The following is a 20,424-nucleotide window of genomic DNA, read 5'->3' on the forward strand; positions in this document are numbered from 1 at the left end:
GACTGCTGAAAGTGTCAGGAATATACACTACTGGTTTCATTACAACCACCGTAACCAGGTTTAACGAGTAATTAATCCATTCATTTTACGATTTAGACGTCTGTTGGAAATCGTCGTGTCTGCAGCTTTAAGACTGACAAAAATATATACATAATACTAGAGATGCACCGATACTAAATTTCTCAGCCGATACCCATAGTTCTGTCTTTTATGCCTTCTTTTAAGTTAATAATAATGAATTCCACAATTCTGAAGGAAATGCATCTAAAAGCTTTATTCTCTCCATTTCAACAAGTTCTTTCACAGTAACTGGTCTCGTAAACATTAACACATTACTGTCATGAACATGAACACATCAACTCAATTCTGAAGATTAAAGTAAGATTATTAACTTATTGAATGTTATTCATTCGTATCAACACTGACTGAATTGTAAAAAACCTCCTGTTAGTCTCACACTCACTCTCCACACACACAAGCATTTCTACTTCATCACTGACGTCAAACTGGTCTTATATAATATCAACTTTTATATATTAACATTAACTGGATATGAAATACACTACTCTACAAATATATTTGTGTGTGTAATTTATACTTTTTTGTCAACTCGTCTTCATTTAAATCTTTCAACAGTGTACTGGCCCTTTAATTCAGAGCTGCTGCTCACTTCCAGTGTGAAATGTTATCAGTGCAGAGGTTACAGACTGCAGGCGTGTCGTCATTCCACACAGCACGAAATCCATGCGTTTTCCCGCCCTCTTTTGATTGACAGGATATAATCGGCCCCGATCATCGGATGTTTTTAAACTATCGGCTGATAGCCCATAGCAGGAAAAATAGCCTGCATCAGCCGATGCATCAGTGCATCTCTACCTCATACACACGATATGACGGATAGTTGATAGTTGATAGTTAGGGGAATGGTAGGACGATGGCGCTTGGCACATGATCTCACGAGCTTATACTTGGCTAATAATTTCCACAGTTTTGAAATCATAGTTTAGAGCTCAAACCCCAAACATGACCTGTGTATCGTTGCGCCAGATCTATTCATCACGAAGACTTGACGTGATTTTCAGATCAATGGAATCAACACTTCTGCACCGAGATGTTAAACAACACACACATGGCTGGCTACTGAGGAGAGATTACATCAGCGGAGCCAAACCGAGCCACTACGAAGCTACTCAACTGTTAGAGATACACAGCTGCACATGACACAGCCTCACCTGCTCATCTACACCCGCTGTGCCTACAATTACTGTATCAGCAAAGCTGTAGAGATTTTATATATATTATATATATATATATATATATATATACACACACACACACGCACGCACACACACACACAGTGAGGGAAAAAAGTATTTGATCCCCTGCTGGTTTTGTACGTTTGCCCACTGACAAAGAAATGATCAGTCTATAATTTTAATGGTAGATTTATTTGAACAGTGAGAGACAGAATAACAACAAGAAAATCCAGAAAAACGCATGTCAAAAATGTTATAAATTGATTTGCATTTTAATGAGGGAAATAAGTATTTGACCCCTCTGCAAAACATGACTTGTTACTTGGTGGCAAAACCCTTGTTGGCAATCACAGAGGTCAGACGTTTCTTGTAGTTGGCCACCAGGTTTGCACACATCTCAGGAGGGATTTTGTCCCACTCCTCTTTGCAGATCTTCTCCAAGTCATTAAGGTTTCGAGGCTGACGTTTGGCAACTCGAACCTTCAGCTCCCTCCACAGATTTTCTATGGGATTAAGTCTGGAGACTGGCTAGGTCACTCCAGGACCTTAATGTGCTTCTTCTTGAGCCACTCCTTTGTTGCCTTGGCCGTGTGTTTTGGGTCATTGTCATGCTGGAATACCCATCCACGACCCATTTTCAGTGCCCTGGCTGAGGGAAGGAGGTTCTCACCCAAGATTTGACGGTACATGGCCCCGTCCATTGTCCCTTTGATGCGGTGAAGTTGTCCTGTCCCCTTAGCAGAAAAACACCCCCAAAGCATAATGTTTCCACCTCCATGTTTGACGGTGGGGATGGTGTTCCAGGGGTCATAGGCAGCATTCCTCCTCCTCCAAACACGTTGAGTTGAGTTGACGCCAAAGAGCTCCATTTTGGTCTCATCTGACCACAACACTTTCACCCAGTTGTCCTCTGAATCATTCAGATGTTCATTGGCAGTCTTCAGACGGGCATGTATATGTGCTTTCTTGAGCAGCAGACCTTGCGCGCGCTGCAGGATTTCAGTCCTTCACGGCGTAGTGTGTTACCAATTGTTTTCTTGGTGACTATGGTCCCAGCTGCCTTGAGATCATTGACAAGATCCTCCCGTGTAGTTCTGGGCTGATTCCTCACTGTTCTCATGATCATTGCAACTCCACGAGGTGAGATCTTGCATGGAGCCCCAGGCCGAGGGAGATTGACAGTTCTTTTGTGTTTCTTCCATTTGCGAATAATCGCACCAACTGTTGTCCCCTTCTCACCAAGCTGCTTGGCAATGGTCTTGTAGCCCATTCCAGACTTGTGTAGGTCTACAGTCTTGTCCCTGACATCCTTGGAGAGCTCTTTGGTCTTTAGAGAGAGAGTGAGAGAGTGAGAGAGAGAGAGAGAGAGAGAGACAGTCGAGAGAGAGAGAGAGAGAGAGACAGTCGAGAGAGAGAGAGAGAGAGAGACAGTCGAGAGAGAGAGACAGTCGAGAGAGAGACAGTCGAGAGAGAGACAGTTGAGAGAGAGAGAGACAGAGTCGAAAGAGAGAGAGAGACAGTCGAGAGAGAGAGAGAGAGAGTCGAGAGAGAGAGAGTCGAGAGAGTCGAGAGAGAGAGAGTCGAGAGAGAGAGAGAGAGAGTCGAGAGAGAGAGAGAGAGTCGAGAGAGCGAGAGAGACAGTCGAGAGAGAGAGAGAGACAGTCGAGAGAGAGAGAGAGACAGTCGAGAGAGAGAGAGAGACAGTCGAGAGAGAGAGAGAGACAGTCGAGAGAGAGAGAGACAGTCGAGAGAGAGAGAGACAGTCGAGAGAGAGAGAGAGAGAGAGAGACAGTCGAGAGAGAGACAGTCGAGAGAGAGAGACAGTCGAGAGAGAGACAGTCGAGAGAGAGACAGTCGAGAGAGAGAGAGACAGTCGAGAGAGAGAGAGACAGTCGAGAGAGAGAGAGAGAGAGAGAGAGAGACAGTCGAGAGAGAGACAGTCGAGAGAGAGAGACAGTCGAGAGAGAGACAGTCGAGAGAGAGACAGTCGAGAGAGAGAGAGACAGTCGAGAGAGAGAGAGAGAGACAGTCGAGAGAGAGAGAGAGAGACAGTCGAGAGAGAGAGAGAGAGACAGTCGAGAGAGAGAGAGTGAGAGAGAGAGAGACAGTCGAGAGAGAGAGAGTGAGAGAGAGAGAGACAGTCGAGAGAGAGAGAGACAGTCGAGAGAGAGAGAGACAGTCGAGAGAGAGAGAGACAGTCGAGAGAGAGAGAGACAGTCGAGAGAGAGAGAGAGAGACAGTCGAGAGAGAGAGAGAGAGACAGTCGAGAGAGAGAGAGTGAGAGAGAGAGAGACAGTCGAGAGAGAGAGAGACAGTCGAGAGAGAGAGAGAGAGAGAGACAGTCGAGAGAGAGAGAGACAGTCGAGAGAGAGAGAGAGAGACAGTCGAGAGAGAGAGAGTGAGAGAGAGAGAGACAGTCGAGAGAGAGAGAGTGAGAGAGAGAGAGACAGTCGAGAGAGAGAGAGACAGTCGAGAGAGAGAGAGAGAGAGAGACAGTCGAGAGAGAGAGAGACAGTCGAGAGAGAGAGAGAGAGACAGTCGAGAGAGAGAGAGTGAGAGAGAGAGAGACAGTCGAGAGAGAGAGAGTGAGAGAGAGAGAGACAGTCGAGAGAGAGAGAGACAGTCGAGAGAGAGAGAGACAGTCGAGAGAGAGAGAGACAGTCGAGAGAGAGAGAGAGAGAGAGACAGTCGAGAGAGAGAGAGACAGTCGAGAGAGAGAGAGAGAGACAGTCGAGAGAGAGAGAGTGAGAGAGAGAGAGAGAGTGAGAGAGTCGAGAGAGAGAGAGTGAGAGAGAGAGAGACAGTCGAGAGAGAGAGAGAGAGAGAGAGAGACAGTCGAGAGAGAGAGAGACAGTCGAGAGAGAGAGACAGTCGAGAGAGAGAGACAGTCGAGAGAGAGAGACAGTCGAGAGAGAGACAGTCGAGAGAGAGAGAGACAGAGTCGAAAGAGAGAGAGAGACAGTCGAGAGAGCGAGAGAGACAGTCGAGAGAGCGAGAGAGACAGTCGAGAGAGCGAGAGAGACAGTCGAGAGAGACAGTCGAGAGAGAGAGACAGTCGAGAGAGAGACAGTCGAGAGAGAGAGAGACAGAGTCGAAAGAGAGAGAGAGACAGTCGAGAGAGCGAGAGAGACAGTCGAGAGAGCGAGAGAGACAGTCGAGAGAGCGAGAGAGACAGTCGAGAGAGCGAGAGAGACAGTCGAGAGAGACAGTCGAGAGAGAGAGACAGTCGAGAGAGAGAGACAGTCGAGAGAGAGAGACAGTCGAGAGAGAGAGAGACAGTCGAGAGAGAGAGAGACAGTCGAGAGAGAGAGAGACAGTCGAGAGAGAGAGAGAGACAGTCGAGAGAGAGAGAGACAGTCGAGAGAGAGAGAGAGACAGTCGAGAGAGAGAGAGAGACAGTCGAGAGAGAGTCGAGAGAGAGAGTCGAGAGAGAGAGAGACAGTCGAGAGAGTCGAGAGAGAGAGTCGAGAGAGAGAGAGAGAGAGAGAGAGAGAGAGAGAGAGTCGAGAGAGAGAGTCGAGAGAGAGAGAGTCGAGAGAGAGAGAGAGAGAGAGTCGAGAGAGAGAGAGTCGAGAGAGAGAGAGACAGTCGAGAGAGAGAGAGAGACAGTCGAGAGAGAGAGAGAGAGAGAGAGAGAGAGACAGTCGAGAGAGAGAGAGACAGTGAGAGAGAGAGACAGTCGAGAGAGAGAGAGACAGTCGAGAGAGAGAGAGAGAGAGAGAGTGGAGAGAGAGAGAGTGGAGAGAGAGAGAGAGAGACAGTTGAGAGAGAGAGAGAGAGTGGAGAGAGAGAGACAGTTGAGAGAGAGAGAGAGAGACAGTTGAGAGAGAGAGAGAGAGAGAGTGGAGAGAGAGAGACAGTCGAGAGAGAGAGAGAGAGAGAGAGAGAGAGAGAGAGAGAGAGAGAGACAGTCGAGAGAGAGAGACAGTCGAGAGAGAGAGAGAGTCGAGAGAGAGAGAGAGAGAGAGAGACAGTCGAGAGAGAGAGAGAGAGAGAGTCGAGAGAGAGAGAGAGAGAGAGAGAGACAGTCGAGAGAGAGAGAGAGTCGAGAGAGAGAGAGTCGAGAGAGAGTCGAGAGAGAGTCGAGAGAGAGAGTGGAGAGAGAGAGAGAGAGACAGTCGAGAGAGAGAGAGAGAGAGAGAGTCGAGAGAGAGAGAGAGAGTCGAGAGAGAGTGGAGAGAGAGAGAGAGACAGTCGAGAGAGAGAGAGAGAGACAGTCGAGAGAGAGAGAGAGAGAGAGAGTCGAGAGAGAGAGAGAGAGAGTCGAGAGAGAGAGAGAGAGAGAGAGTCGAGAGAGAGTGGAGAGAGAGAGTGGAGAGAGAGAGAGAGAGACAGTCGAGAGAGAGAGAGAGTCGAGAGAGAGAGAGAGAGTCGAGAGAGAGTGGAGAGAGAGAGAGAGACAGTCGAGAGAGAGAGAGAGAGACAGTCGAGAGAGAGAGAGAGAGAGAGAGAGAGTCGAGAGAGAGAGAGAGAGAGTCGAGAAAGAGAGAGAGAGAGTCGAGAGAGAGAGTGGAGAGAGAGAGAGAGAGAGAGAGAGAGAGTCGAGAGAGAGGGAGAGAGAGAGAGAGAGAGAGAGAGAGAGAGAGTCGAGAGAGAGGGAGAGAGAGAGAGAGAGAGAGAGAGAGAGAGAGTCGAGAGAGAGGGAGAGAGAGAGAGAGAGAGAGACAGTTGAGAGAGAGAGAGAGAGTGGAGAGAGAGAGACAGTTGAGAGAGAGAGAGAGAGACAGTTGAGAGAGAGAGAGAGAGAGAGTGGAGAGAGAGAGACAGTCGAGAGAGAGAGAGAGAGAGAGTGGAGAGAGAGAGACAGTCGAGAGAGAGAGAGAGAGAGAGAGAGAGAGAGAGAGAGAGAGAGAGAGACAGTCGAGAGAGAGAGACAGTCGAGAGAGAGAGAGAGTCGAGAGAGAGAGAGAGAGAGAGACAGTCGAGAGAGAGAGAGAGAGAGAGTCGAGAGAGAGAGAGAGAGAGAGAGAGAGAGACAGTCGAGAGAGAGAGAGAGTCGAGAGAGAGAGAGTCGAGAGAGAGTCGAGAGAGAGTCGAGAGAGAGTCGAGAGAGAGAGTGGAGAGAGAGAGAGAGAGACAGTCGAGAGAGAGAGAGAGAGAGAGAGAGTCGAGAGAGAGAGAGAGAGTCGAGAGAGAGTGGAGAGAGAGAGAGAGACAGTCGAGAGAGAGAGAGAGAGACAGTCGAGAGAGAGAGAGTCGAGAGAGAGAGAGTCGAGAGAGAGAGAGAGAGAGTCGAGAGAGAGAGAGAGAGAGAGAGTCGAGAGAGAGTGGAGAGAGAGAGTGGAGAGAGAGAGAGAGAGACAGTCGAGAGAGAGAGAGAGAGAGAGAGTCGAGAGAGAGAGAGAGAGTCGAGAGAGAGTGGAGAGAGAGAGAGAGACAGTCGAGAGAGAGAGAGAGAGAGTCGAGAGAGAGAGAGAGAGTCGAGAGAGAGTGGAGAGAGAGAGAGAGAGAGAGAGAGAGAGAGTCGAGAGAGAGGGAGAGAGAGAGAGAGAGAGTCGAGAGAGAGGGAGAGAGAGAGAGAGAGAGAGAGTCGAGAGAGAGTGGAGAGAGAGTGGAGAGAGAGAGAGTCGAGAGAGAGAGAGAGAGAGAGAGACAGTCGAGAGAGAGAGAGAGAGAGAGTCGAGAGAGAGAGAGAGAGAGAGAGAGTCGAGAGAGAGAGAGTCGAGAGAGAGAGAGAGAGACAGTCGAGAGAGAGAGAGAGAGAGAGAGTCGAGAGAGAGAGAGAGAGAGAGTCGAGAGAGAGTGGAGAGAGAGAGAGAGAGAGAGAGAGAGAGTGGAGAGAGAGAGAGAGAGAGAGAGAGAGAGAGAGTGGAGAGAGAGAGAGAGAGAGTCGAGAGAGAGTGGAGAGAGAGAGAGAGAGAGAGAGAGAGTCGAGAGAGAGAGAGAGAGACAGTCGAGAGAGAGAGAGAGAGAGAGAGAGAGAGTCGAGAGAGAGAGAGAGAGAGTCGAGAGAGAGTGGAGAGAGAGAGAGAGAGAGAGAGAGAGAGAGAGAGAGAGAGTCGAGAGAGAGAGAGAGAGAGAGAGAGAGAGAGACAGTCGAGAGAGAGAGAGAGAGAGAGAGAGTCGAGAGAGAGTGGAGAGAGAGAGAGAGAGAGAGAGAGAGAGAGAGAGAGAGAGAGAGAGAGAGTGGAGAGAGAGAGAGAGAGAGTCGAGAGAGAGTGGAGAGAGAGAGAGAGAGAGAGAGAGAGAGAGAGAGAGAGAGAGTGGAGAGAGAGAGAGAGAGAGTCGAGAGAGAGTGGAGAGAGAGAGAGAGAGAGAGAGAGAGAGTGGAGAGAGAGAGAGAGAGAGACAGTCGAGAGACAGTTGCTGGATGTGTGGAACTGTGACAGTGAATTGAAGAGGAAGTGAATGGGTCTCGACTCTCCCGCTGTAAGATCACCCAGCAGAGCTGATTTGCATGTGGAGTTGATTGAATATCTTTAGCTGAGGTGCAGGAAAAATTTTAGCCTCAACTGGACGATTTTGTCCAGACGAAGTGACCGCAAAGAGAATTCCGGAAAAACGCTTCGGTGCGAGAGGCAGAAGGGCGTGCTGGTGAGAGGAGAGAGAAACCCGTGTCTCGCTGTGATGTGCTCGGTGCTCTAAGTGTTTTATAGATATCTTTTATTCTCTGCTTTCATGCCAAACTATTTTCTTCACTTCACTTCACTCGCACAGAATTCACTTCTTTTGCAAACTGTCTCCAGATTTTAGTCGTTTCAGGTGCTGTTACACCTGAACATTCCCGAAGAACACTCGGGCGCGAGAGGCAGAAGGGTGCGAGAGGCAGATTAATACTTTTATTGGTGTAGACACGAGTCAAAATAACTCTCGCTTCTGAGTCGGAGAAATTCCTTTTCTTCCACCGTTTTATCCTCGGCTCACATTTGAAACGCGATTGGTGATCAGCGCACACACACACACCCACACACACGCACGCACGCACACGCACACACGCGCACACACACCAGTATGAAGAAAATCAGTGTCTTCTACACGATTGTAAATCTCAGAATTTTTTCGTTGCCATCTGTTCACTCAGCTTCACCCCAAACTCAGAAACTAACCCCACTTCTTTTTTTACTCGTTCAGTGTGTGTGTGTGTGTGTGTGTGTGTGTGTGTGTGTGTGTGTGTGTGGTGAACTTTCCACATCACATCTTTATTAGAACAGTAAAAGCAATGAGAATAACAGAGAGGCTGCTCTATAATGCAGATCATCGAGCAACTAGTAGAGGGGAAAGTCAGGAAAGCTTCTGGTGATCCTCGTCACTCACACCCCGTCTTCAGTTTCAACAGAAACCGTCCTGATCCGTTTCACACGAGCTGGAGTTGGAGTATAACCGAATGCACCGCAACCCTTTCGCTGGCAGTTAGTTTGGAAACCTGCGCATCAGAACGCATGTTGTAGAAACGTCTTGAAATATCGTCACGTGATACAGAGCCCCGTCCTGAGTTCTTCTGGTTTTGTGTATCTCTCATAATAAATAGTTTCAGATCTTTAAACGAAATAGAACATGAAACAAAGGCGACCTGAGCACACACACAATACAGTTTTTTTTAAAGGAGCAAAAGTTATCCAACACCTATCACCCATGTGAAAAACTAATTACCCCCTTAAACTTCAAATCTGGTTGTGCCACCTTTAGCAGCAATAACTGCATCCAAACGCTTCCGATAACTGGAGATCAGTCTTTCACTTACTTCTAGGACTAGGTCTTACTCCTACGTCTTGCTGCGTAATCCAGTTGCACTTGAGTTTCATCTTACAGACTGAGGACCGGACATTCTCCTTTAGGATTTTCTGGTAGAGAGCAGAATTCATGTTTCCCTCAATTACTGCAGGTTGCCCAGACTCTGAAGCAGCAAAGCATCCCCACACCATCACACTTCCTCCACCATGCTTGACCGTAGGTATGATGATGTTTTTGTGGAATTCTGTGTTTGGTTTACTCCAGATGTAACGGGACACCTGTCTTCCAAACAGTTCCACTTTTGACTCCTCAGTCAACAGAACATTCTCCCAAAAGGTTTGAGGATCATCAGGGTGTGTTTTGGCAAAATTCAGACGAGCGTTAATGTTCTTCCGGGTTATCAGTGGTTTTCACCTCACAGCTCTTCCATGGATGCCATTTTCCCCCAGTGTCTTTCTGATAGTGGAGTCATGAACAGTGACCTTTTTGATGCAAGAGAGGCCTGTAGGTCCTTTGATGTTGTCCTTGGTTCTTTTGTGACTTCCTGGATGATTCGTTGCTGTGCTCTTGGAGGAATTGTGGAAGGGAGGTTCTGGTAAGGGTCACTACTGTACCGAGTATTTCCATTTGGAGATAACGGCTCTCGCTGTAGTTCTTTGGAGTCCCAGAGCCTTTGAAATAGCTTTGTAACCCTTCCTAGACTGATGTATTTCAATCACCTTCTTCCTCATCGTTTCTGGAATTTCATTCAGCTTTGGCATAGTGTGTTACCGGGTAAGACCTTTTAACCAACCTCATACTGTTGTAAAAGTTCTATTTATGTGTTGATTTGATTGAACAGGGTTTGTGGGTTTGTGTCTAGTCCAGCTGAACCAAATTATGAATGCAGTTTCATAAATTTGAGGAATTAGTAACTACGGGGGGCAAATACATTTTCACACGGGCCCAGTTGGTATTGGAGAACTCTTTTCTTCAATGAATAACATTATCATTTAAAAACTGTATTGTGTGTTTACTCAGACTGCCTTTGTTTCATCTTAGATTTTGCAGCTCAGTTCTAGCTGAAATGTAGAAGGTAGAAGAACTCGAGTGTCCTGCACAGAGCCCTGACCTCAACCTCACTGAACACCTCTGAGATGAACTGGAGTCTCCTCACATCAACATCAGTGTCTGATCTCATCCTCACTAATGTTCTCGTAGCTGAATGAACACAAATCCACACAGCCACGCCCCAAAATCTAGTGGAAACCCTTCCCAGAAGAGTGGAGCGCATTATAACAGTAAAGTGTGAATAAATCTGGAATGTGATGTTCAACAAAAACATGGTTATGGTTATCAGGTGTCCACAAACTTTTGGCTATCATATTGCAAGACTGTGCTCAGCCAAAAAGCCAAGAGAAAGCACAGAGAGCAAGGGCATAGAAAGTGAGCATTTTATATATATATATATATATATATATATATATATATATATATATATATATATATATATACACATACATACATACACACACACACACACACAGATTAGAGAGTGAGCACGCATATAGAGAGCGAGCATGAAGAGAGAAATGAGAGAATACAGAGAGAGTATAGAGAAAGAGTAGAGAGAGTATAGAGAGTAGAGAGAGCTCAAAGTAGAGAGAATAGAGAGAGTATAGAGAGTAGATAGCGCATATAGAGACTGCGTATAGACAGAATACAGAGATAGTATAGAGAGAATACAGGGAGAGTATAGAGAGAATAGAGAGAGTATAGAGAGTAGAGAGCGCAAATAGAGAGCGCGTATAGAGAGAATACAGAGAGAGAGTATAGAGAGTAGAGAGCGCATATAGAGAGCGTGTATAGAGAGAATACAGAGATAGTATAGAGAGAACACAAAGTATATATATATATATAGAGTATACAGAGAGAAGAGAGTATACAAAGAGTATAGCAAGAGAAGAGAGAGACAGGAGTATAGAGAATGTATAGAGAGTGTAGAGAGAATAGAGTATAGAGAGTGTAGAGAGAGAAAGAAAGAAAGAAGAGAGCACGAAAGAATAGAGAGACAGGAGAGAGTATAGAGAGAATAGAGGGTATAGAGAGAGTATAGAGAGAATCGAGGGTATGGAGAGAGAATCGAGGGTATAGAGAGTATAAAGAGAATCGAGGGTATAGAGAGAATCGAGGGTATAGAGAGAATCGAGGGTATAGAGAGTATAGAGAGAATCGAGGGTATAGAGAGTATAGAGGGTATAGAGTATAGAGAGAATAGAGGGTATAGAGTATAGAGGGTATAGAGGGTAGAGAGTATAGAGAGTATAGAGGGTATAGAGAGTATAGAGGGTATAGAGAGTATAGAATATAGAGAGTATAGAGTATAGAGGGTATAGAGAGAATCGAGGGTATAGAGAGTATAGAGAGAATTGAGGATATAGAGTATTGAGAGAATAGAGGGTATAGAGAGTATTGAGGGTACAGAGTATAGAGAGAATCGAGGGTATAGAGAGTATAGAGAGAATTGAGAGAATAGAGGGTATAGAGAGTATAGAGTATAGAGAGAATAGAGTATAGAGAGAATCGAGGGTATAGAGAGTATAGAGAGAATTGAGAGAATAGAGGGTATAGAGAGTATAGAGGGTATAGAGTATAGAGAGAATAGAGTATAGAGAGAATCGAGGGTATAGAGAGTATAGAGGGTAGAGAGAGTATAGAGGGTATAGAGAGTATAGAGTATAGAGAGTATAGAGGGTATAGAGAGAATAGAGTATAGAGGGTATAGAGAGAATCGAGGGTATAGAGAGTATAGAGGGCATAGAGGGTAGAGAGTATAGAGGGTAGAGAGTATAGAGAGAATAGAGGGTATAGAATATAGAGAGAATAGAGTATAGAGGGTATAGAGAGTATAGAGGGTATAGAGAGTATAGAGTATAGAGGGTATAGAGTATAGAGAGTATAGAGTATAGAGGGTATAGAGGGTATAGAGTATAGAGAGAATAGAGGGTATAGAGAGTATAAAGGGTATAGAGAGTATAAAGGGTATAGAGAGTATAGAGAGTATAGAGGGTATAGAGGGTATAGAGAGAATAGAGTATAGAGGGTATAGAGAGTATAGAGGGTATAGAGAGTATAGAGGGTATAGAGAGTATAGAGTATAGCGGGTATAGAGTATAGAGGGTATAGAGGGTATAGAGAGTATAGAGGGTATAGAGTATAGAGAGTATAGAGGGTAGAGAGTATAGAGGGTATAGAGGGTATAGAGTATAGAGAGTATAGAGGGTATAGAGAGTATAGAGTATAGAGGGTATAGGGTATAGAGAGTATAGAGGGTATAGAGTATAGAGGGTATAGAGTATAGAGAGTATAGAGGGTATAGAGGGTATAGAGTATAGAGGGTATAGAGTATAGAGGGTATAGAGTATAGAGAGTATAGAGGGTATAGAAGGTATAGAGTATAGAGGGTATAGAGTATAGAGGGTATAGAGGGTATAGAGTATAGAGGGTATAGAGGGTATAGAGAGTATAGAGGGTATAGAGGGTATAGAGGGTATAGAGAGTATAGAGAGTATAGAGTATAGAGGGTATAGAGTATAGAGGGTATAGAGGGTATAGAGGGTATAGAGAGTATAGAGTATAGAGGGTATAGAGGGTATAGAGTATAGAGGGTATAGAGAGTATAGAGTATAGAGGGTATAGAGTATAGAGAGTATAGAGGGTATAGAGAGTATAGAGTATAGAGGGTATAGGGTATAGAGAGTATAGAGGGTATAGAGTATAGAGGGTATAGAGTATAGAGAGTATAGAGGGTATAGAGTGTAGAGAGTATAGAGGGTATAGAGTATAGAGGGTATAGAGGGTATAGAGTATAGAGGGTATAGAGTATAGAGGGTATAGAGTATAGAGAGTATAGAGGGTATAGAGTGTAGAGAGTATAGAGGGTATAGAGTATAGAGGGTATAGAGTATAGAGAGTATAGAGGGTATAGAGTATAGAGAGTATAGAGGGTATAGAGTGTAGAGAGTATAGAGGGTATAGAGTATAGAGGGTATAGAGTATAGAGAGTATAGAGGGTATAGAGTATAGAGAGTATAGAGGGTATAGAGTGTAGAGAGTATAGAGGGTATAGAGTATAGAGGGTATAGAGTATAGAGAGTATAGAGGGTATAGAGGGTGTATGGAGAGAGTATGGAGAGCATATGAAGAGTGTATGGAGAGAGTAGGGATGTCCCAACAAAAGAGACTTTGGTAAAAAGTCAGTACCAACATTCTTAAAACGTGACGGTACTTGTTTTTCTGCAGTAGTGTGGGTACCGGTTGTAATTACGGTAACGAGGTTGCAATTCTTCCGGACCTGATGGGGGCAGCAAATTCACGCAAGTGTTTTAGTCAGTCCACAAGTGGTGTAGAAGAAGAGGAACGCCTACAAGCACACGGGAAAAACTACAGAAACGGCTACAAGTAAATCTTTCTGGCCTGCCACCATATCAGTGAATTTAAACTAATGCTTGCATTCAGAGTATAAGGGGTGTGTGTGTGTGGGGGTGTGCGCATTTAGAAGTGCACCTTAGTACTGTTTTATTAGTCATTTTCAGACAGTGCTTGATAACTAAAATCCCCCACACACACACACACCTCTCTCTCTCTCACTATTTTGCCAGTGTTAACCAGAGGAGGATGTCCTCCAGGAGCTTTCGATTTTATTTTTAAAAAAATTTTTTTAATACACCACACCGTGGTATCGAGTATCGTGTACTTTTGGTGGTATCGGTACCGATTTCTAGATTTTTGGCGTGACATCCCTACTAGAGAGAATAGAGTATGGAGAGAAGCGAGAAGAGAAGACAGAGTGTGAGAGAGGTGATGGTGATCAGTGTACTCTGTGTGTGTGTGTGTGTGTGTGTGTGGGGGGGGGATGTGATCAGTGTACTGAAACACACAGTTCTGCGGCTTCATCTGACTTTAAATGAGATTACAGGAGGACATGAACTCCTTAAATCAGTCAGAGAAGTCACTTATATAAATCCTCAACGTTTCACTGTAATCACCTTATAACACACTCTCTCTCTCTCTCACACACACACGTAATAACAATAACAATCACTGCGCTAAATAATGAAATAAGTACAATAAAGAAAGATGGAAGTGAAAAGCAGCGTTAGTGACAGTTACAGTAAACCGCTGAGTGTGGAACTCCGGCCTGTGCTGCTACTATTAACTTCACCAGTGTCACTCTAACGCTGCTGTTAGCTGGCTAAGCTAAGCTAAGCTAGGCTAAGCTAGGCTAGGCTAGTCAGTGCTGAACTTACTGGGCTCCAGCAGATTAAGGGATCGGTCTCTGGATCATCGACCAGCGTCCACAGTTTAGTGAGGAAAGCCGGGACGTTGTTCCCGGGCAGCAGCACTGCACCGGGGCCGGTGGTGTGAAACTCCATGTCCGAGACCGGAATAAAGCTCGCTGACAGTTAGGCCGAGTGCAAGTTATCTCACTAACCACTCTGGGTAAGCAACAGCATTAGCTTGTTAGCTAGACAAGCTAGCAAAGAAGTCCGTTTAACTGAAGTCCGAGCTGCTCTATGAGCATGAACTCGCCGTGAGCAGCACTTCAGTGAGTTTTCTCTCCGTGTTCCAGTCCGCAGCACACAGACCCGCCTCCCCTCAGCGCTGTACTCTTCACTACACTCCACTGCTACGTGGAAACGTCCACCATAACACCATCTCTATCAACTGCGTAGGAAACAGTCGCTGTTTTGTGACGTCACTAAACGCGTTGTTGTTTTTTTGGTCAAATGTTAAAATAAATAATAAAAACGCTCGTTAAAGCGTTTTTATCAACGCGTACATTTATATGCACCTGATATCTAAGGTCGTAGATTTAAATAAAATTGTTTTATTTGTTACGTCGACAAGTTTCAACTTTGAACTTTGTCCTTGTCGCGTAAAACGTGAACGAACTTTAAAAAATTGCTAAACTAATTAATAATGACAACACATGTATTCCTTATTTCCTTAAACACGAATGGTATCTATAATAAAAAAAATATCCCCAAATCGTTTCTTAACGTTTTCGGGACGATTATAACCTTTGACCTCTGACCTCACTGGAAATCCACATGGTCGCAGTAGAAGCTCCGGCATGCCTGAGTCTGGATCTGGAACGCAGCAAAACGGCGCGATGAGTAAAGTTAAATCGAAGAAAAGAAATGTCGAGGAAGACGTGGAGGAAGTATGAACCGTAATAATCTTTGGCTTAGCGGCAGCTGGTGTAGAATAAAAGAAGAAATTCATGCAACTGTTTACGTCGTGCTAATAGCTGCTAGCAGTAAGCGCTCAGAAAGTAGTTCAGAGCCGCGTTACGCTGTTAAGAATGTGTGTGTGGGCAGGTCCGTGCTGTGTACTGTGATAGAGTTCGGATCTGAATGTAGACATTATGAGATGTTTAGTGGATTAGTCTGATCAACCCTTTTCTCTGGGTACAGGAGCATTGCTGTGTACCTCATTTAAACTTCTGAATCAGCTCGACATGCCATGCCTCGAGATCTAGAGCTTCTGCCTTTAAACTGATGTGTTGATTTTTACAGCTCTTCACTACAGACACCGTTCACCTTGATGACAGCGATGAGGGGAATGATGATCTCTCGGACAGTGAGGAGAGTGTCTTCTCCGGGCTTGAAGACTCTGGAAGTGATGATGAGAGTGATGATGATGATGATGATGAAGAGGCAGATATTAATGAAAATGGAAAGAGCACGAGTGAAGCAGGAAGCATCGAGACGTCCACCAAGACTGCAGGAAAACCTCAGGTACGGTCCATTACTTTCAAACGATGTTTACTGGTTATAATTTTCTCAGTATTTTACTACACGAAGGCATACAAAAGCCTTTGTTTTGACTCAAGACCTATAGTATAGTCCTTTTCACTCTCATAACGGTGTCAGGAAAAGCGTTCATGCTGTAGTGGGTGACGATGAGAGGTGTGGTCTAATGACGAGTAAACAGATAATTATCCTCTTAAAGCGTATCGCGTTGTAAAGTCCGAGTCAGTGGATGTGCCGCTGCGGAAAAGCACGGGAAGGTGGATCGAGTCCAGCGGCGTTCGAGTCCCGAAGGAAACGCACTGAAGCACAGCTGCTGGTGGATTTAAGCTTAAACGCTGCGTTGAGAAACAGTTCACCGAACAAAAACTACAGCGACGTTTACTTTGAGTCGGTTATATTTAACCGACCTGGCAACCTTTTACGTACTGTAGTTTTTCTTTTTTCCTCCCCATAACACAGCAGATCAGTTACCCTACGTATGAATCTGGAATCAGTGTGTAAGAGGGACGTTACACTAACCCTAACCCTGACCTCATGTACGTTATTCAGCCGGAAGTGTAATATCCTTCTCGTGTTTTGTCTGCGTTATACTCTTACACAGTATTCCTTGTCTATTTATTGTTATTTGTCAATTTTATCATTTTGTAACGTCAAATGTTTATCTTTTTTTTTTTTTTTTTATAAACGGCGTAGGCTCGGGAAGCCTCTAACAGATATTCATTACGTCTGACACACCGGCAATGAAACGTTGAATGATACGCGAAGGTGTGTTGAATCCCATATTAATCTACGCTGCTTGGAAGCCCCGCCCCTTCCCCTCAATCCCACACCCTCTCAGCTGTTTACGAAGCTGAATAGAGCATGTTTAATATGAAATAAAACCAGTCAGTGTGTGATGGTTGAAGTAACTACACACGGTCAGCTCTATCAGTATTTACACGTCGATTAAAATTATTGTTATTTTAGTAGCCCAGTGTATTGGGGTTGTGCTGTGGTATATCGACGTTAAATAACGCATCGGTATGAGGGTATTTGCATTCAAATCGGGTGAACGGTGTAGGAATTACAACACTTTTTTTGTATGTGACCCCCGACCCCACTAAAAAACAACCAAAGGTAATTGGCTGCTCAGTTGTTCCATGGCCAGGTGTGTGTTATCCCCTCATTATTTCACTTACAAGTAAGCAGATAAAAGTTCTAGAGTTAATTTCGTGTGGAATCTGTTGCTGTTGACTCTCAACGTGAAGTCCAAAGATTAGCAAGTCATAATTAGGCTGAAGAATCCAAACAAACCATTCAGACAGACAGGAAAAACATCCGGTGTGGCCAAATCTACTATTTGGTGCGTTCTTAAAAAGAAAGAAGACACTGGTGAGCTCAGGAACCCTGAAAGACCACAGATAACAACTGTCTTGAATGGATGAAGGATTCTTTCCCTGGTGAAGAAAAGCCCCTAAACGACACCTGGCCAGATCCAGAACACCCTCCGGGAGGCAGGTGTATCTGTGTCAACGTCGACAACCAAGAGCATACTTCACCGGAGTAATACAGTGGGTTTACCATGAGATGGAAATTACAGTGTTGTTTGAAAGGTTGTGAACACTTTAGAATTTTCTAGATTTCTGCATACATGTGACCTAAAGCATCTTCATATTTTCATAGAAGTATTAAAACTAGATAAAGAGATCCAAACAAACGAGACAAAAATATCATACTTGGTCATTTATTTATTGAGGGAAATGATCCAATATTACAGATCTGTGAGTAAAAGTATGTGCACCTCTTGGGTTATCAGTTCATTTGAAGGTGAAATTAGAGTCAAGTGATTTCGATCAATGAGATGATGATCAGGTGTGTGTGAGTGAGTGTCCTGTTTTATTTAAAGAACAGGGATCTATCAGAGTCTGGTCTTCACAACACGTGTTTGTGGAAGTGTATCATGGCATGAACAAAAGGAGATTTCTGAGGACTTCAGAAAAAGAGTTGTTGAAGCTCATCAGGCTGGGGAAGGTCACAAAACCATCTCTAAAGAGTTTGGACTTCACCAATCCACAGTCAGACAGATTGTGTACAAATGGAGGAAATTCTAGACCATTGTTCCCCTCCCTAGGAGTGGAAACCAACAAAGATCACTCCAAGAGCAAGGTGTAATAGTCTGCGAGGCCATAAAGGAACCCAGGGTAACTTCTAAACAACTAAAGGCCTCTCTCACATTGGCTAATGTTAATGATCATGAGTCCACCATCAGGAGAACACTGAACAACAATGGTGTGTATGGCAGGGTTGTAAGGAGAAAGCCACTGATCCCCAAAAAAGAACATTGCTGCCCTTCTGCGGTTTGCTCAAGATCACGTAGACAACCCAGAAGGCTATTGGGAAAATAGAACTTTTTGGTTTAAATGATGTGTTATGTTTGGAGAAAGGAAAACACTGCACTCGAGCATAAGAACCGTATCCCATCTGTGTGAAACATGGTGGTGGTAGTATCATGCTTTGCATTTGTTTAGCTGCATCTGGTCCAGGACGACTTGCCATCATTGATGGAACAATGAATCTGAATTATATCCGTGAACTCTAAAGGAAAATGTCAGGACATCTGTTCATGACCTGAATCTGAAGAGAAAGTGGGTCATGCAGCAAGACAGCGATCCTAAACACACGAGTCGTTCTACCAAAGAACGGTTAAAGAAGAATAAAGTTAATGTTTCGGAACGGCCAAGTCAAAGTCCTGACCTAGAAATGTTGTGGAAGAACCTGAAGCAAGCAGTTCATGTGAGGAAACCCACCAACACCCCAGAGTTGAAGCTGTTCTGTACTGAGGAACGGACTAAAACTCCTCCAAGCCGATGTGCAGGACTGATCAACAGTTACCCCAAACGTTTATCTGCAGTTATTACTGCACAAGGGGCTCACACCACATACTGAAAACAAAGGTGCACATACTTTTACTCACAGATCTGTAATATTGGATCGTTTTCCTCAATAAATAAATGACCAAGTATAATATTTTAGTCTTGTTTGTTTATTTGTGTTCTCCTTATCTACTTTTAGGACTTGTGAGAAGGTCTGATGATGTTTCAGGTCACATTTATACAGAAATGTAAAAAATTCTTTAAGGGTTCACAAACTTTCAAGCACCACTGTATTGGTAAGCCTCAAGAACAGGAAGACCAGATTAGACTTTGGCAAAAACAAAAAAAAAACACGTCTAAGAAGCCAGTACAGATCTGGAACCACATCCTATGGAGAGATGAGACAAAGATCAACTTGTAGCAGAAGGATGGGAAGAGAAGAGAAGAGCACGGAGAAGGGAAGGAACCGCTCGTGATCTGAATTGTACCTCATGGCGTGGGCGTGTAGGACTGCCAAAGCAACTGGTTCTCATTATTATAATAATAATAATAATAATAAGTTTTTTTCAGTGTAAGTTGTTTTGTCAACACAAAGTGTCAGAATACTTCTAAGATAAAGATTACAAGTGACGTTTAATTTTGCTTTAGGGCATGGGTTGAGTGACGTGTAGACCCTGGCGTAGAGTAGAAACAGTGGTGGTCACACTCGAGCTCAGCATGTAGCTCATCGTTATTTGTGCAGATATTTTTATATTCTCGTGCTGTAATAAACAGACTGAGAACATTAGCGTTTGTGTAGCAGGCTATTCGAGGCGGAATTCATGGCATTATTTCTTAGCAGCGTTTTTAAAGTAAGCGGCCGCTTACTAGGCAGTTTAAACCTTTATAGTTGGCTGTTGAGGCCTGGATTTTTGGCGTTTTCGGCTTTTGTAGGCTTAGCGATATGTATGTATGTATGTATGTATATTTATATATTGTTTTATTTATTGTTTGTGAAATTTGTATCAATTTATCTAAACCAAAATGACGTTTGTGGTCCAAGAAGCTGTAGAATGTGCAGCCAATGCGAAATTATTTTAGCTTACTTTATACTGTGAATTTTTTTTTTAAATTTTTTTTTAAACATGGAGTTTCACTGTTTGCCCAGTTGTTGCTCTCAGTGCTGCTCTCAGTGCTGCCCTCTAGCAGGTCATTAGCGGTACTGAGCAGATGAGAGGATGCTTTGTGCATCATCTCCTGCTTTATCTGAAGTGTACAGTGTGGTGGTTATTATCCACATGAGCTGTGTAAAGATGTTGTGCAACTCATAACTCCTCAGTAATGTTATCAAGTGAGTCTGGAGGAACCTCCCTGTGTTGTTTAGTTTTGTGTGTGTGTGTGTGTGTGTGTGTGTGAGAGAGACAGATTCCCCATGGTGGTGGTACAGCAGGCAGCGCTGATCCCTAACAGCTCCAGGGTCACCACTTAGGTTCTGAACTCTTGTTGCTGTCAGTGTAGAGCTTCACATGTTCTCTGTCTGGGTCTGCTTTCTCTGGACTCCCGTATTCCCGTTCTTGCCGCGGTTCGAGATGACGTTTGTCTGGCTTCAGGTGTTTTAAAGGAAGCCCATTTTAGTTGCTTGTGACGTAGCGTTATCTTCCCTAACGACGTGCAGTAAGCATTGCTGTAACCTGCTCGACTGGTTGCTGTCCCGTGGGAGACGTGCTGCCTGATACCGGTTCCTAAAGAAGCCCCGTCCCAGTACACCAGTGGCGCTGACCTCTCGCATCATGAAGGCACTGGAGAGACTTGCACTATCATGTTCCTCCCTCACTGTTAATACTCAGCGGGGATGAACCAGGTGTTGTG

The 20,424-nt window shown here is 44.5% G+C and overlaps 2 protein-coding genes across 3 annotated transcripts in view; one reads left to right on the forward strand and one right to left on the reverse strand.

Moving 5' to 3' along the window:
• The window catches only part of hsf1 (heat shock transcription factor 1), a 40,664-nt gene extending 26,014 nt beyond the window's left edge, over window positions 1-14,650 (reverse strand). For both annotated transcript variants that reach the window (XM_017455240.3, XM_017455238.3), the window contains exon 1: window positions 14,216-14,650. In XM_017455240.3, coding sequence (XP_017310729.1) covers window positions 14,216-14,341 — 126 coding nt within the window. In that variant the 5' untranslated portion in view covers window positions 14,342-14,650. The remainder of the gene's footprint in view (window positions 1-14,215) is intronic.
• Window positions 14,651-14,976: 326 nt separating this feature from the next.
• The window catches only part of bop1 (BOP1 ribosomal biogenesis factor), a 54,957-nt gene continuing 49,509 nt past the window's right edge, over window positions 14,977-20,424 (forward strand). Inside the window, exons 1-2 of the mRNA XM_017455209.3 lie at window positions 14,977-15,132; window positions 15,488-15,709. Of these exons, the coding sequence (XP_017310698.1) occupies window positions 15,043-15,132; window positions 15,488-15,709 (312 nt within the window). The 5' untranslated portion in view covers window positions 14,977-15,042. The remainder of the gene's footprint in view (window positions 15,133-15,487; window positions 15,710-20,424) is intronic.

The sequence above is a fragment of the Ictalurus punctatus genome, chromosome 24 (genome assembly GCF_001660625.3).
Source record: "Ictalurus punctatus breed USDA103 chromosome 24, Coco_2.0, whole genome shotgun sequence".
NCBI lineage: Eukaryota > Metazoa > Chordata > Actinopteri > Siluriformes > Ictaluridae > Ictalurus > Ictalurus punctatus.